Source organism: Capsicum annuum, chromosome 1 (assembly GCF_002878395.1).
Source record: "Capsicum annuum cultivar UCD-10X-F1 chromosome 1, UCD10Xv1.1, whole genome shotgun sequence".
Classification (NCBI taxonomy): domain Eukaryota; kingdom Viridiplantae; phylum Streptophyta; class Magnoliopsida; order Solanales; family Solanaceae; genus Capsicum; species Capsicum annuum.
In genome coordinates, this window is record NC_061111.1 from 29,658,364 (window position 1) to 29,677,137 (window position 18,774).

At 33.5% G+C, this 18,774-nt stretch overlaps 1 protein-coding gene across 1 annotated transcript; it reads left to right on the top strand.

Moving 5' to 3' along the window:
- The first annotated feature begins 15,621 nt into the window (after positions 1 to 15,621).
- On the top strand, positions 15,622 to 18,524 carry LOC107871207 (bZIP transcription factor 17). The gene is made up of 2 exons (XM_016718059.2): positions 15,622 to 17,456; positions 17,893 to 18,524. Exons 1-2 carry the CDS (start codon positions 15,746 to 15,748, stop codon positions 18,315 to 18,317), a joined length of 2,136 nt encoding a protein of 711 aa, XP_016573545.1. The 5' UTR covers positions 15,622 to 15,745; the 3' UTR covers positions 18,318 to 18,524.
- Positions 18,525 to 18,774: the final 250 nt, after the last annotated feature.

Sequence of the window (18,774 nt, forward strand, 5' to 3'; positions counted from 1 at the left end):
ATAGTTGTTCAATTTTTAGTATTTATTTATCAATGTTCAGTGTTTGATTTAAGTTATGAACCTTATGGGAGATTCAGCCTAAGTTCTATATTATTAAAGAGTTATTACTATTCAGTGATTGCAGCAGGTACCAGTCATGAGTTAGCTTGTGGTCCTTCAGGATTATGAGCATCGTGTGACGTCCGGGGTGCAAACTTGGGGCATTACAAAAAGAGAAGAGAAAAAAGGCTAAGATAACCCTAAATATGAGAGAAAGAAAAAAATAAGAGACGAATAAAATAAATTTAGGGTTGAAGCTGAAGGAGAGATGAGATAATTCTAGATGTATGTGTATGTAGACGTGGGTTTCAATATTCATTAATTAATATTCATTAATAATTTAAGGGGCATGAGGAAGAATAGTGACATTAAAAAAAATAAGATAAGACTACTCAATGAACTCATTTTTAAGTTATCCAAGAAACATTTTCTACCGCCTTTAGTAATGGTACTACTTTATCTACTCGGACCGAAGCTTGATTTAAAACTAAAAGAAAAAAAAAGATTTTCAAACAGATATGTCATCTGTTTCAATAGATAGAAATATCTATTTTAAAAATCCCAATAGCTCAGTCATCTGTAATAACAGATGCAAATGTATATTTAATAATTAAATCAGATATGTCATCTGTTGCAAAAGATATGAATATCTATTTGAAAATTTCTAACTGCTCAATTGTGTGTTGCAACAGATTTCATTGCAATTTATTTAGTTGGAACTAGGGATGAATGAATAAGTTCATAGGGTCAACTATAACTTTAATTGAGTCTTTGCAATTGCATGGTGTTGGTATTGCATTTATCTCGACCCAAGTCATCAATCGATCAATCTGAGTTGAAATGAGTTCTCATTAACTTAACGTTAAGATAGTAGCTTAATTTATTTAGGTGGAACTAGGGATGAATGAGCTCATAGGGTCAACTACAACTTTAATTGAGTCGTTGCAATTGTATGGTGTTGGTACTGCGTTCATCCCGACTCGAGTCATCGATCGATCACTCTGAGTTGAAATGAGTTCTTACTAACTTAATGTTAAGATAGAACCTTAATTGATTTATATGAAACTAGGGATGAATGAGCTCATAGGGTAAACTACAACTTCAATTGAGTTTTTGCAATTGTATGGTGTTGGTATTCTATTCATCCCAACTCGAGTTGTCAATCGATCACTCTGAGTTGAAATGAGTTCTTATTAACTTAATGTTAAGCTAGTACCTTAATTGATTTACGTGGAACTAGTGATGAATGAGTTCATAGGGTCAACTACAACTTTAATTGAGTCTTTGTAATTGCATGGTATTGGTATTGCCTTCATCCCGATCTGAGTCATCGATCGATCACTCTGAGTTGAAATGAGTTCTCATTAACTTAATGTTAAGATAGTACCTTAATTGATTTAGGTGGAACTAGTGATGAATAAGCTCATAGGGTCAACTACAACTTCAATTGAGTCGTTGCAATTACATTGTGTTGGTATTGCGTTCATCCCTACCTGTGTCATCGATCGATCACTCTGAGTTGAAATGAGTTCTCATTAACTTAATATTTTAAAAACTATATTTTTTAAAATTTTAAAAATTAATTAAGATCAATTCTTACCAAATTAATAATTTCAAAACTTGTCATTCTTTTTCAAAATTACAAATCAACTCATACAAATCATCCATTGGCATGAAAAACTTTTCCTCATTTCAAATATGAAGTTCTCATTCTTATTATCTCTCTCTCTCAACAATATAGACAACAACTTAACATACTGCTCAACCGTTCAAAATAGATCGATTTTCTTTCCATTTTCGACCACATAATTATTATTTTTGACTTTATTCTCACTTGTATCCGTTGTTTTCTCTGTCTTTGCAGGTAACAGAGTTCGAGATGAGTTTTACATTTGTTCTTTATTCTAAAAATTAGAGATTTTAATTAATGATGAAAAAGGAGACTTTTAGTTGTATTATCTTCGAGAATAAGTTAACAATTTTAAGTTTTGATGCTAAAAAAGTAGGAAGCACCTGAGAAAACCCTAGTTTTTATCTCAGTATTTTGTTGGCTGTCGTGGTATTATTGGATGGTGTTTGTGGTATTGTTGGTGGTGTCAGTATTTGTGTTTTTAGTGGTGGTTTTGGTGGTTTTGTTGTTGGTATTGGTGGCATTGGTTGTGGTGTTGGTGGTCCATTTGTTGCAACAGGTGGAAGATCTATTAGGAGATATTAAATAGGTCTTCAAACAGATTCCCCATCTGTTCCAACTGATGGGTTATCCGTTGGAGTATTTTTTTTGTAATGTGGCATAGAATAATATCTTGAAATTTGTCTTACCTTTTATTAAAAAATTATGCAGACATCAAATGCAATGTATTTTTTATTTTTCTATTATTTGTAGTTAAAAGATGTCTCCCAAAAGAAAAGAAACTGAAAGTGGATCAACTTTTGACCACTCAACAAAAAAGGCTAGAGTACAGATAGATTCAGAGGAACTTCCTGAACAAACTCAATAAGGGCAAAATAAAGCTGAGGAAAGTGATAGCTCCTTCTCACCAATGGAGCATGAATTAATATTGAAATCCCAGCATTATCCTATCAAAACCATTAGTATCAACAGGTTTTGAGTTGCGATGCCGATAGATAGCCCTAACAAAGTAACCAGTGATCTTGTACTTAAATGTCAGTTGGGAAAATGTTTTGATGGACTTAGGAGTATTATGAAGAATGAAAGCATAGACAGACTTTTTAACAAGAGATGCTTTGCATACTTTCTTGAGCTACCTGAGGATCACACTCTCTATTTCCCAATGAGCGTGGTATATGATCTTTTCAAGCACAGAATCAAGTACGTGGGGGATGATAAAGATACGAAGAAGGGCAAAAAAATATCGATGAAATCAGGATCAACTACTGTGGCATGCCGGTTTGTTTTGGATTGAAAGAGTTTTCCATAGTGACGGGCTTGTGATGCGATTATCCTGAAGAACCTCTCATCAATAAAATACCCCACAAAGGGTCCAACAAAGGCAAGGGTAAAAAGACGATTTGTTGGGCAGTGTTGAACGTAGCTACAAGGCGGATGATTTTATAGAAGATCTCAAGGATAAAAACATACCAAATCACCACAGAGAGAAATTGTGCTTAGTTTGGTTTGTCCATTCCATCTTATTGGCAAGAGACGTCGGAAAAGTCATAAAAGATGATTTGTTGGACTTGCTGATGATTTTGAGAAATTCAACAATTATCCCTGGGGATATAACAGCTACTACTTAACTGTCGAATATTTACTGACAAAGCTATCCCAAAGATGACCACATTATACGACTTTTCTTGGGCTTTCATGGTAAAATTGCTCACTATTTTTACTCATCCATTAATTTATATTGAATATAATTATTATCAATTTTTTTGCTTGTTACCTGTTTATATTTTTAGGCTTGGGCATGTGAATCCATTCATACCCTCTAAAAGTAGTTCAAGGATTACCTGAATGAGGTTTCTCATCCAAGGATCTTTAGGTGGTTGGCTGTAAAGGGCAGCAAAAAAAAAATATTAAGGAGGCTGATCTCTTTAATCCTTCGGATGATGCAATAAGTCTTCTTTCAACTAAAATAATTTGCCTCAAAGAAAGATATTGAAACAGATGTGCCATCTATTGCGATAGATGAGATGTCGGTTGCAACAGATTACCCATCAACTGCAACTGATGCAACAGATGGGTAATCTGTTATGACAGATGATCTATATTTTACAACAGATTAACCATCTTGTTCTCTGGCTCTTCGAACTCGACTCAACCGATTACCCATTTACTGAAAATTATGCAACAGATGGGTAATTTGATGTAATATATTATCAATCTATTACGACGTACAGATCAGCTGTTGTGGCGACTAGATCGTCTGTTGCATAAGTTGGCCATGTTAACATGTAACCCAACTGACTGCAAATTATTTTTATATGATTTAAATACCTCATGTCTTTGTTTATAGGTTGTACATCCTTAGATCGTGCCTACTGACCAGAAGTTAGGGATGACTTCTTTTATTACTCTAGGTTTTATTGATACAAAAGCAGACCCAATGGTGAAGTTAATAAGAAGGAATTGGCTGGAGCAACAACTATAAGAAGAGTATTTAGGCAAGGTCAGCCTAATGTTGAAGCTCTTCACGACCAACCTACTACAACAGATACGGGTGCTTTTTCTGGAGGTGTTACTGGTGGAGTTGTTGATGATGGTGGTAGCCATCCTAATGCTGCTACTATAGCCAGTCGTGATTATGAGAATGTTGGTGATCAGGAAAAAATAAATACATTTGAAAAAACCCCTTGCAAAGTTCCCTCTCACCCCTACACTGGTCCCTCCCACCCTTACAGTGGTCCCTCTCACCTCTCTTCACCCTCGTATTCTCATTGTAAATGCAAAGTCTGCAAGGACAGAGAGGATAAACTCCTTGAAAAACTAGAGGCTATTGGTAAAGCTACCGAGGAGTTGAAATCTAAGAGGGGATTCATACCATCCAAAAAGATGAGAGAGTCATACACTCCTACAGTGGCGGTTTGGAGAAAGACAAAACATTAGACAAATATTCTCCATAGTGAAAGCAAAAAAAATTACAACTCCTCTTGCTCCAAGAGTTGTTAAAGTTCAGGGGCCGCTGAATAAGGTGGACATATATGTGGCACTTGGTGATGAGGCGAAGATGGAACTGGAAGAAATAACGAATGATGAGACGAAACTACCAAAGAATACACCATGAATTCATTTGACACCCAAGACTTCGGAGTATGACAAATATGAGTATATGGTACATGGACAATGTAAGTTTATTTTTGCTAACCTAGCCTTCCAATCTACTCCATGAAGAAGAAACAACATAGTAGATGTACAATCTATTGCAACAACAAGGTATTCTGTTGCAACATAATACACATCTATTGCATGAGTTGCGTTAGCGAGGTAAACTGTGAACTGATTCAGAGATCCCTCTACAACAAAATCTTTCTAATGTGTTTTTCTTCTTTACAATTACTAACCTATTTTAAAATTGTCTTCTTATATCATAGTATGTTGATGAAATTCTCTACCTCATCAGGGGCATGCAATTAGCATACCCGGATGCTTATGATGCTACTGATAGGATAATTGACCTCAACTTCTACAACAATTTCAAGAGTAGGTACGATGATTTCCGTAGGCAGGATGGTCCCAATGGCCACATATTTGATAAGTTAGTTTCTACTTTCTAATCGGATAAAGACCTGATTAAATATGTTAGAGGAAAGAGGTCATATCCACATGGCAAGAGCTGGACCAAGGCAAAGAGAATCCTTACAGTTATGAACGTAAAAGTCAAACATTTTCTCTCTATTGAGATACTACTCTACGATAGAAAGATTAAGGTTTATGACTACAACTTACCAGTCTTCAACGAGGACATTTTTTTAACCCACGTGAAACCATTTTTGAAGTTGTTCCCCAAGTTGTTGACATAGAGTAAGATGATGGATCATTTGCCGATAGAAGTCTTGAGGAAGGAATAATGAGATTTTAAAGGTCAAAATAAGAACATCCAGTTCCAAGAAAATAAAACCGGTGCAGCGTGCAGGCCGTACTCTCTTGTATACATCGAGTGTTTGCTGACCGACACAGAAATAACCGATATATGCAATGCTATTGTGGGAAAGATGCAAGAGGTCTAGGATTATGGGGTACTAACTAAATAGTTGAAGCCCGTGTATAAAGAATAATATGTACAAAGACAGAAACAAACACAATAACAATTTTTTATTTTAAGCCACTTTACTTTACATGTAGTGGCAATCATTTTTATGTCGGGTGAAAGTTGAATTTTTATAATGCAACAGATTGTATATCTGTTATAACAGATATAATACCTATTGTGACAGATTAATTATTTGTTGGAATAGGTTGGTCATCTGTTGCATTATGCAGATGTTTCTCAGTCTGTCTATCACAACAGATATATAATTTGTTGCAACATATATCTATCTGTTGCAACTAATAGGTAATCTGTTGGAACAAATTAAATAAGTAGGAAGACCTGTTATAAATTTTCAGCAGATGACCTAACTAAATGGTTGGAGCCCGCGTGGAAAGAATAATATGTGCAAAGACAGAGATGAACACGATAACAATTTTTTATTTCAAGCCAATTTACTTTACATGTAGTGGCAATAATTTTTATGTCTGGCAAAATTTGAATTTTTATAATGCAATAGATTGTATATCTGTTGTAACAAATATAATACATGTTGTGACAGATTGATTATCTGTCGGAATAAGTTGGTCATCTGTTGTATTATGCAGATATTTCCTAGTCTGTCTGTTGCAACAAATATACAATCTATTACAATATATACCTATCTGTTACAACTGATAGGTAATATGTTGGAACAAATAAAAAAAGTAGGAAGACTTGCTATATAATTTTTAGCAGATGACCTACATGTTGCAACATATGTCTAAATCTGTTTCATAAGATGTATTATCTGTTGCGATATTTGAATCAAGTATTCCATTTTAATTAACATATTCAAAACTAAGGATTAAATTATATTCATAGACAACATAAAATAAATCGAAGACTTCAAAAATTACATTAAATAACTCAACAAATAAATAAAATATAAAAATTATTATGGGTACAAATGATCTGTTATACAAATAAATCAACAAGTTAAAATAAAGAGGATAGGTTATTACATTGACAGACTCGAGCTATAAAGATCTAATCAATATGGACAAGTTGTTCTTCATCCGGTGCTACGAAATTCAGATTTGGTCATTGTGGATCTTTAATGTCATTTGAGTATGGCTTATGAGGTTTCGCTTCTCCGTATTTCCATAAAAGAGAAGCATATCTTTTGTAGAGTAATCCGACATCAAGGTCATCATTTTGTACTAGTAATCCATCGCTCAAATACTCAACGTAAGCGGCAGCAAAAGGACCACAATTCCTGCATTTTAAAAAAATAGTTAATCCATATCTTGCTGTTCATGTATGCATTGTGAAATTTAGGAAATGAAACTAAATCATGATACTTATACTTACAGGATACCAATGATTTACTAAGCAATTCTTTCAACATATTGTACATCAAATGGATTACCCATTTTATCCCGGTATGCTTTAGTGGTCGACCAATCAGTACGAATGTTTTGGTCCAAAAAGCTACTCATATCAAGGTAAGTAGGTAGTATTTTTTCCAGCTTTTGTTTCTTAGACAACGGCCCAGAACATCTTCTTTGCGACATCGAGTCATAAACTCAGATGCGCCTCTCTTTTAGAACGACGACAGCCAACACCCAATGAAATTCATAACCACAATTGATTGGGATGTACACTTCATCGACCAAATGCCAAGGTAAGCCAGCCGAAATACTAAAACCTTTGATGATGTTGATTAAGCATACCTCATTTCAGGAAACTTTCGTCTGTTGTTTACAATACCTATCGTAGGCATTATTGATGTAAACTTTGTACAAACAATTGCCTGTCGTGTATCTGTATTATTCTAGTATTTGCAACTTGGCCTTCTTTTGGAGGTAGTAAAAATGGCATCGATATGCTGCATATATTATCAAATATTTCATATTACGTGACAAAAAAATTAATACGCAGATGTAATTAAATGAAGTATTAATTAATAGTAATATGTAAGGCATTTAAACCACATCATTCCAGCAAGTTTAGAGTTGTGACATCAAATAGAACCTATTCTTCATTTAGGAATGTGCAACAACAAAGCCGAACATATCAAAACCAAGACTCGATTCGTTCACTTTGTAGTGTTCGTCATTTTGTTTTCTACATGATGATTTATATCTGTCAATATCATGTTTTTACAATAAGAATTGTATAAATCAATATCTTTAAAGTTGATTTACATACCTGTCGGCATGATGCTTTAACGGCCCATCGGTAATCCATTCTGAATAGTCGTTGGTCAACTTTGTTAGTTTTGTTAGAGTCTCGTTCGAGGTGTTGAACCCTTCAATTAGGTAATTCTTTCGTTCTCCCGAACTAACAGACTCCACTTTTTCTTCTTTTTTGGAAGTAGTTAATGGATTATCAATTTTGATATTATGCTCTTCAACAGTAGCTTCTTCTATGACATCTACTTGGAAAGCTAGAATTGTCAATGTTAATTACAAATAGAAAACAAATTTTCTATTTGTTGCAACATATGGATCATCTATTGGGAGAAATTCGAACAGGTAAAATAGAGTAGTACGATAATTTCGAACAGATGATCCATGTATTGCAATATAAGACTCATTTGTCGGTAGAAATTAAAATAGTACAAAAACCTGTTTGATTTGCTCAAACAGACGGACATATGTTGCAACAGATAACACATCCGATGCAACAGGTTAGAGAATATCAGTAATAGATGTATATATATCTATTTGATAATTTTTAGTAGATGTATTATCTATTGAAACAGATATATGCCTATTTTTTTAGAACAGATGATGTGCATTCACCTTTTTCAGCTCATGCTTCTCTTCTATGGCCCTTGCACACTGAAATAGAATGGTGTTGAAATCATTTAAAATAATCATTAATTAAAACAAAAACTTGATTAGAATTAGACTTACTGATTCCTTCGGGGGATTGGAAAGATTAAGAAATTTACATTTTTATCAGTTTTGACCGATAAACATCTCAGGATTCTTAGGCAGGAAACTTTTTCGTGGTAGTTTACTTATTGTCTCATATAAGGAATGACCTCAAATTTCCAAGCCTATAACATAACGCTAATAAATAAAAAGTATTATTGAATAAAAAATGATGAATCATATCATGATAAAAGAAATATTTACCATGACAGCCCAATAAAAGCCATATAAATTGATTGTCTTTGGCGTTAATGAAGTCAACAAATATTTGACAGTTATTTTGAAGCATTTATAACCCCAAGGATAGTTGTTAAATGCCTCAAGATCCTCAGAGAGATTTATTAAACTAAGGCTTATATTGTTGTTAACATCTCTCGCCCAAAGAATATTATGTATAAACCAAACCAAGCACAATGATTGCTTGTGCTTCTTTGAAACTATTTTACCTTTGAATGCTTCTATAAAATTTTTATTTTTAAAGCTTGAACCAACAATGGAAACCAGGTCATCACGATCACTCGACTTGCCTTTGCCTTTTTTGGGTGTGCGGGGTGTTTTTTTTAGGTTAGAGTAGGTATTACTTGAGAAGGAGAAGGATGATAACATTTTAGTCTGGTAACTATGGTAAACTCCTTCCAACCAAAACAAACAGGCATGTCACAGTAATTTATCCATACCTCATCCATATTATCTTTGTTTTCATACATAAACCTGAGCTTGAGAAGATCACATATCATTTTCATCTGAAAACGAGCATTGTTGTCCCCCGGCAAATCAAGATATTGCCCAAAGTAGCTTTCTCTGAAATAACAATCCAATTTTTGTTCTCAAAGTATTTTTCTGAAGGTGCTGAAAGATTTTCCCATGGATTCATTCTGTGGCACCATCGCACTGCATTCTCATAGGATAACGATTAATGCTGAAGGTTCTGACCAACTCTTCGATGGAAGGGCTATTAGCATTTGTATAATCTCTTTTGAAATATTTCTCCTCCCCATGTTAATTATCTTCTGCTTCTGATTAAGATAACGCTTGTAAAGCAAGCTTATAGAGTGGTGGATGTAGTTGAGCTGCTTTACTTGTTTTGTTACTTGAACTTGATTCAGTTTCTTTTCTTTTGGGAGCTATATTATCTTAAATTAACATGAACATAAAATAGATTATAATTGATTAATGCATCATTAAAAAAGGATAACAAAGTAAATCTAACATGCACAACAGTAAAATAACAGTTCCAACAGACTACACATCTGTTGCACCAGGTATATTATCTATTGCAACATATAACCAACCTGTTGCAATGGATGAGTAAACCATTGGAAACAATAAAAGTAGATCACTAATCTGTTGCACCAGGTAATTTATCTGATGCAATATATAACCAACCTGTTGTAACGAATGAGTAATTCGTTGGAAACAGTAAAAAAATATCGTTTATCTGTTGCACCAGGTAGTTATTTGTTGTAACAGATAACCAACCTATTGCAACGGATGGGTAATCCATTGGAAACAGTAAAAATAGATCACTGATCTGTTGCACCTGCCAGGTTATCGGTTGCAATATATAACCAACCTGTTGCAACGAATAAGTAATCTGTTAGAAATATTAGAAACAAATCACTTATCTGTTGCACCAAGCAGGTTATCTGTTGCAACATATAACCAACCTATTACAACAGATGAGTTATTCATTGGAAATAATAAAACAAATCACTAATCTATTGAAATATATCACTCATTTGTTGCAAAATAAGTTATTTGTTGGATTAATATTATTTAGATTTCTTCCAAACAGAAGAATCGTCTGTCGCAATAGATGAATGATCTGTTAGATTATTCATCTGTTGCATTAAATTTTCATAGTTGCATCAGATTTGCATCTGTCGCATCAGATATTTCATCTGTTACATCAGATGTTTCATCTGTTGCAACACCATTTTTACCAAGACAAACAACAAATAAACCTAGCAACACCAACGCATCACACACACACACTAAGAACATAAACAGTGACCAAAAATTACCAACAAAGCTGAATCAACAGTTCAACAATAAGAAGAAGAAATGCTAGAAATTAGGATTTTATTCAATCCACATTTCAAATTTAAGCAAGAAATATTAAAATTGTTAACCAATACTAGAAGAGTATTTGGCTCAAGTTCCTCTTTTTCTTCATAATTTTTTACTTGTGAAAAAAAATGGGACGACGAAGAACTCGAAGTTGTTGTCGTCGGAGAAGTTTTTACGTTGATTGATGGTTGAAAGTCGAAAAGAAACTCGCCCGACTATTTATCGCCGGAGGTTGAAGTTGTCGGGGATTGAAGGGAGAAATTTTGCAGAACTGTTGGTTGGGAGAGAGTTGAGAGAAGCTATCAAGAGAGAGATGAGAGAGACCGTTGATTTAGATTAAAGAGGGGTGTGGGTTAATTTGTATTTTTTAAAAGATTAAAAAGTTTTAAAAATATTAATCAAGTCCACAATCAGCTTAATCAAGTTTTCTAATTATGTTTGACCATTTAAGTTGGTCAATGTCACCAATCCTTCACTCAAGTCTTAAAAGACACCTTTCCTTCAATTTTATCAACTTACTTAGGTTAAAAACTTTTTTTACTTCACAAATAAAATAAGTCCATTTTTATTACTGAAAATTACATATATACACAAGGTAACTTTACTTTATTACATAAAATCTCTATATTGAAAAAGAAATTACAAAAATCCCAGAGTAATTACTTAAATTCCTTAAATTCACTCTTTCTCTCTCATCTCCTCATACATATCAAAATATCATATTTTACTCCTATTTTAGTACACTGATTTTTGCTCCATATATGTGCTCCTTTATTTATGTCTACAATCAAGCTAATGTAATATTAATACTTTCTCATCCCCTCCTATTTGCGTCACTTTTATAATTGGAATTGAAGATGTACACTTTCAATTTACGTAATAAAGAAAATTGAATTATTCTTTTTCCTTATTATCCTATAGCCAATGTAATGTTACAATAACACTAATTTTTCCTTAAAATTATTATAATATTGTAGATAATTAATGTATAAGGTGACTATTTTATATGTATAGTGTGATCTTATATATTTTGCAATATTATATTTTAACGTATAAGTTGTAATATATCAGACATTATACGTTAGTTATTTTTGGAAGACTATGTATAATATAATTCTTCTATTATATATTTCATTATGTTATACATTAAGAAGTTCTTATTACATTTAAAAGGCACTTTATATATTATTTGGTATTATACAATTAGAAATTATTAATATTGTATAAGGTTGTATTATACCTTCTGATAAGGATACAAAAGTATACATTTTTAAAATTAATACTTAAATGTATAGTATGACATTATACATTACTGAAAATTATTTTTTAAATGTATAATGTGCCCACATACATGTGCAACTGTTGTATAGTGTTATCTTTTAAATTTCAACTTTTCCGTTATTTGCGTTGATTCAATAAATACATCACATATTGAATAATAAAACTGAATATATCAATTATATTTGGTTATATATTATTCTCATTTAACTATTTTGTTAACTGATGTTTATTTTTTCATGGATTTTAAATTATTTATAATAAATTTATATGATTCCGTGAATGAAAGATAATTTCTTTTGTCAAAATATACTTTGGAAATCAATTTTCTAGGAGCTTAATAGATCATATCAGTGTGAACGCAAATAATTCATACATATTAATATTACTCCTACTAAAGTAAAGGAAAGAGAATGAAAAACAAATACTCCTAGATTTTATATTATTTTATGTCGTTGTTACATAATTTTTAAAAAGGTTTTAATTAAAATTATATTTTATAATTGTTTATGTAATTTATTACTACTAAAAATAGTATAAGAAGGAAATAATAAGACTTTTTTATTTGTTAAAATGAATAAAAAACATAAAATATTGTAAATGAGAACAATTAATAGTGATGTTTAAAAATTTTTTGAATTTAAATTTCAGTTGCTATATTTAATCATACACCACATAATGATAGATAATTAATTACGTTAATTAAGGTAGAGAAAGATGGTATCTGATTTCTCTTTTTATAAATATAGGAAAATCTGTTTTATCATACATTGCAACAATGTATCGGGGCCTACTTAATGCATAAGTATATTTTACAAATTAGGGAGAGAGAAGACCTAATATATTTTACAAATTAGGGAGAAAGAAAGCCTAACGGGATTATATGTAATACTTTCAATATAAAAGGTATTTATTATTTTTGAGGTCCATTTCGTTTATGTTCCCTACTCATGTAAGTATTCAATGACTTGGCATTTCCGTCAAATCCAAGACCAATAAGGTGCGCGTTCAAATGATGTGGCAACTCTCAGCCAAACCATGAAGGAATCAAAAGCCACCAAGTGTTCGAAATGACGTATCTTGGTCAATCACATGCTAACGTACTAATATATAAAGAGATACACGCATCATAAAACAACATTATATTGCTTCTACAGAAAAGGAATGAAATAGGGCATTGAAAACTTGAGGTATATTTTCCAATTTTCTCAGTTTAATTTTCATTATTCCTTCTTGTTTACAGATTTGGTAACACTTTGACACAATGAGTATATATTGCATCATTCTTTTCTTGCAAGTAAGATCATTCTCTTAATAATTAGTTTCTGAGAGATCTAACTATATAGTTCCTTTCATATATTTTCATGTGGATAATAAGATTATAAGGGTTGATTGTTATGGGTGCAATAACAGGACCGGAAAATCTAGCTTTTCCATAGATCTGGCCGGCTTATTTTTAGAAGAGGTTGTCACGAAAATTTGATAAATATAAATGTACAAAGGTCTTGATATAGGGTAGCCACCATTCTCTAGAAAATATAGTACTACATCCTCCGTCACCTATATATCAAGTACTTTCATGTACTTGTATTTGTTGCTATTCACAAACCTCTGCTGGAAATGGTTGGCTAGATCTATGGAATGTTTAGATTTTCCCATTCCTGTTGCTCCCATTACTATCAGCACCTTGATAGGGGATTCTCCACTCGAGAGCTATACGAATAAGAGGCTAACATGGAAGTTTCCATTCCATAGTTAGACCCTCTTTGAAACTAATTTGAGGTTGAACTTGTTTACGAGAAGCAAATGATGCAGCACTCATATCATGCAAAAGTTACAAATCTATAAATAGGAAGAAAATTAATTCTTTTTTTGTTTTGTTTTGTTCTGGTAAGACCCCTACCTTGTAAATTAATATATCCAAAAAGCGAGTACACAGCTCGAGAGGGGGACTTTTATTACTAACTGTGTGTCTTCTTTTGCATGTTACACCATTATGTAGTTGACCTATATTTGATGATTTATCAATGTGTATGTACTAACACTTGTTGCTCAATTTATTGAGAGATTGCCAATAGATGGAACTTGTATGGCGTGGAGAGATGGCCCATAGTTGATGTTAACTTCTCTACCATTCATTATCTACTATTATAGAAATTTGGTAAAAGATTGGTACAAATAGATGATCGTTACTACTCCACTGATCTTACACTTAAAAGTAAATTAAATGATATGGAATGCTTGTGTTTCTACTTAGATAAACACAAATGTTTCATTGAGCATGTTCCAATAGGTGATATTGGTATAGTTTAAATTGATGCGCAATACAGGAGGGCATGCGATACACAAGAACAACTTTGCAATGACAGGGGCACGCGAAGGGCAGTATCTGCACTGGAGTGTGTGCGTCCCATCACTGCCAAGAGCCAATTAATTGGGCCAAAAGCGTTAGCTACAAAAAAAATTTCATTGAAGAATTAAACTACGTACGCTCAATTTTTAGATATATAGCTCATTTTATCATTTACATTGTAGTACCAAGTTAGGATACACTGTAAGTCCTGATTTGATCGTTAGTTTAACTTTTGTCATTTATTATTTGCTAAATTTTTAATGACATTTTCAATTCAGAGAATTTATAAAACTTGCTTTTACACGCCCTAAAAAATTTGTTAAAGCAAGAAAATCACAAAATGATAGAAGAAACGAAATAGAAGATAAATAATGGAAAAAGAAAAATATATTTTAAGAATAAAAACAGAATTAAAATTTAAATATTATAAATCAAAAAGAGAAGAAATAAAAATGAAAAGCAAGAAAAAAAGGTATCTAAAATAACCTTTCAAAATTGAAGTATGTAATTACTTTTCCTTATTTATACTCAAGCTGTTCAAATGATTACACATGGTGACTTTCCAAAAGTGCTGTTACGGGTTGTTTGATTTGTGGAATAAGACAAGATATCTCAAACATAATATTTCTCAAAATAAGTGAATTGTTGAAGGTATTTATTACTGTTTCAAATAAAGTGAATTATTGAATTTTTTTTTAAATTTACCCTTATGATTTGATAATTAATTAACTTTTGAAAAGATATTACAGAGTAAATTTTCTTTTTTTTTTTTGGATAAAAATAGAAAGTTGTGTTAAATTTATGTCGTTAATACTTTTTCCTTAATTTATGTATCAAAATTCACAATTCATTTATTATGAAACGGAGGGAATACTCTTTTATTTTATTTTACTTGTCTTTATATTAAAATAAGTATTTTAATTTACTTATATAATTTATGAAAATTTTAAAAATGTTATTAATTTTTTTTGTCTTTTCGCATTCAATATTAAATAGTTATATAAAATAATACTCCCTTTATTTCGGAATAAGTGAATTATTGGGATATTTATTGATGTTTCAAAATAAGTGAATAATTGAATTTTTTTTCAAAGTTACCCTTATGATTTGATAATTAATTAATTTTTTAAAATATATTAAAGGTTAACTTTTGATTTTTGAAGGGTAAAAATGAAAAGTTATGTTAAATTTATTTCTTTATTATTTTTTTCTTAATATATATATCAAAATTTAATAATTCATTTATTATGAAATAGAGTAATAATCAAATATAAAGTTTTAAAATATCATTAATTAATAAAGTTAAACCCCTCTCCTCTTGTCATAAATCTCGGTTGAGTATATTTGGATCTAATTGTCGTAAACTTGAACTGATGGCGAATTCAAATCCTCCATCAGACCAAGTCATTCTTGACGACCTCGAACTCGACCTCGATCTCGACTTATCATTCGACGACATCATCCCTCCATCCGAAGCTGATGCTGCAGCTTTTCTCAACCCGAATCCTCTCACTTTTCCCTATTCATGTTTGGAACCCGATCGGGTTGACCCGAATCCGAATCCAGTGGGTCAACCCGGGAGTCAACTGATCCAAACCCGAGCATTCAAATCCTCGCCGGAACTACGTCATGTTTCCGTCGACCTGTCGGAGGCAGATCATAGCTTCGGTAATCAAAGTTCCAGTGGATCCCATGTTTTGAGCCCCGCAGCCGATGTCTCTGAATACCTCAATGTGTCATCGCTGTCGCCGGAATCGGAGTCGTCTAATCACGAGGATTTGAACTGCTCTTCACCAGAGTCACTAGGTTCGGGCAATTGTGGCTCCAACATCGTGAATAATTCGGTAACTTCTTCTCTGAATTTCGTGGATAGTTCAATTGAATGTGGTTTAGTAGAACATAAGGTTAAATTAGAGGAAGTTAACGTGAAATATAGTAAGTGTAGTAGCTCAATTTTGAAGAGGAAAAAAGTGAGTGGAGATTGTTTAGATTTAAAGGATGTTAGCAAATACCAAAAGTCTGATTTTGTAGTTGAGTGTAGCAATGTTAATAGTGGCGGAGATGATGATAAGAAGAAAGCGAGATTAATGAGGAATAGGGAAAGTGCTCAGTTGTCGAGGCAAAGGAAGAAGCATTATGTTGAGGAGTTGGAGGATAAGGTGAGGACAATGCATTCAACAATCCAAGATTTGAATGTTAAGATATCGTATATAATGTCGGAGAATGCGAGTTTAAGGTCACAGATGGGTTGCTCTAGCGTGGCTCTGCAGATGCCACCACCACCCCCTGGGATGTACCCAAATCCTGGAGTGATGTATCCTTGGATGCATTGTGCTCCACCTTATATGGTGAAGCCACAAGGATCACAAGTGCCTTTGGTTCCTATTCCGAGGTTGAAACCACAAGCAGCAGCACCTCCATCTAAGAGTAGTAAGAAAGTAGAGAATAAGAAGACCGAGGTGAAAACCAAGAGGGTTGCGAGTGTTAGTTTCCTTGGTTTGTTGTTCTTCATGCTTCTATTTGGTGGATTGGTTCCTATAGTAAATTTGAGATATAGTGGATTGAAAGAACCTTTAACAAGTCGAGATTTTTCTCGAAGTGGGTACAGCGAAAGGCATCATGGAAGAGTTTTGGCCGTCGATAGGCTAGTTAATAAGAGTAGTTATTCAGGGCATCATAATGGGAGGGATTACGGGGATAATTGCAGTCGGCAAGTTCAGAGAGTAAATGTTCAGCCAAATTGCAATAGAGGCGCAAATGAGTTCGTCCGCTCAGGCAATGGTAGTGAGCCTCTAATGGCCTCTTTGTATGTTCCCAGGAATGATAAACTTGTGAAGATTGATGGAAACTTGATAATTCATTCTGTTTTGGCAAGTGAGAAAGCCATGGCATCACATAGAAATGGAGATAGGAAGATCAATGTAGAGACAGGTCTTACAGTTTCTAGAGATTTGCCCCCTGCCTTCCCAGGGCGTCATCCCCACAATTACCGTAGTCCTGCTGATGGGAAACGGGCTCTTGGATCTGGGGATAAAGAGAAAGCTAAGTCAACTATGCAGGAATGGTTCCTTGAAGGTGTTGCTGGTAAGTGCTAACAAATTATATTCCAATTTTCCAGTTTCCTTTTCTTATCAAGTGTATGCTATAATATGCATCGTTTGTTTGATCACAAATTGTTGATACATTTGTCCTAAGCTCTTTCTTAATTGAATAGAGATCTTTCTCTTTGCACCTTCTTTTTTTTACCAAATCAATACCTACAGTGCAAAATCTGAGTTGTCTCCTAAATTGAGGGTTGCTTTCGGAATACACATTGTTTGTATAACAAGGAATTGCTTTCTACTTGGTACTGTCCATATCTTGGTTTCAGTTTACGCATAAGTGCTTAATGTTTGTGATCCTACTATTTTGAGGACACATTTCTTAATCAAATTTAACTTGATCATTTTTGCTCTGTTTCGTGCTCGCAGCAGCCTCCTCTTCTGGGATATTTAATGATTTTCTTTTTACATTTGCGCAGGGCCTATGTTGAGCTCAGGCCTGTGTACTGAAGTCTTCCAGTTTGATGTGTCTTCATCTCCAGGAGCCATCGTTCCTGCAGCCACTGTTAGGAATGTTTCTACGGAAGAGGGGCAGAATGCTACACGCACCAAGGGAAGAAATAGAAGAATCCTTAATGGTCTTTCTGTTCCTGTTACACACAACATATCTGAAGAACATGAAGGAAGAACTGGAAAAGAAGATGACCTTGCTGGAAATAGTTCAGTTTCTTCAATGGTTGTCTCCGTGCTAGTTGATCCACGAGAGGCAGGTGATGGTGATGGGATGATTGGACGAAAATCCATCTCTCGGATTTTTGTTGTTGTGTTGATGGATAGCGTGAAGTATGTCACGTATTCCTGCATGCTTCCTTTTAAAGGATCTATTCCTCTAGTGACTACCTGAGAAGTTATGTTGTACAAGCAGCTTTACTGTCACGACCCCATTTAGGGTCATGACTAGCGAGCGCTAAGGGGTAGGATCCCAAAGCAAGCCTGGAATTTTATAGAAAACCGGGCTGAGTTTCCCTTATTACTGAAAACATGTAATTTTCATCAACTAACCAAACAATTCTCCACCATTTGCAATCTAATACTAAATCCATCACCAAAATATAAGAAGTTTAATGGTAGTCACAAGTTTATACTGATGACTCATGATAATAAAATAACTGTATAGTGATTCTAAGACTTCAAAAGAGACCATAACAAATAAACAGACTCTTCGCCCATGAGAACTAGTGTGGTGTTGACCAAATGTTGTCAAGCTCTAGTTAATCAAAATTTTGCCTGTGTCAACTGCGGCTGCTGCACCAAAAAATAGTGGAGAGTGAGTCGCTAGCTTAGTGAGTAAAAGTGCTTTA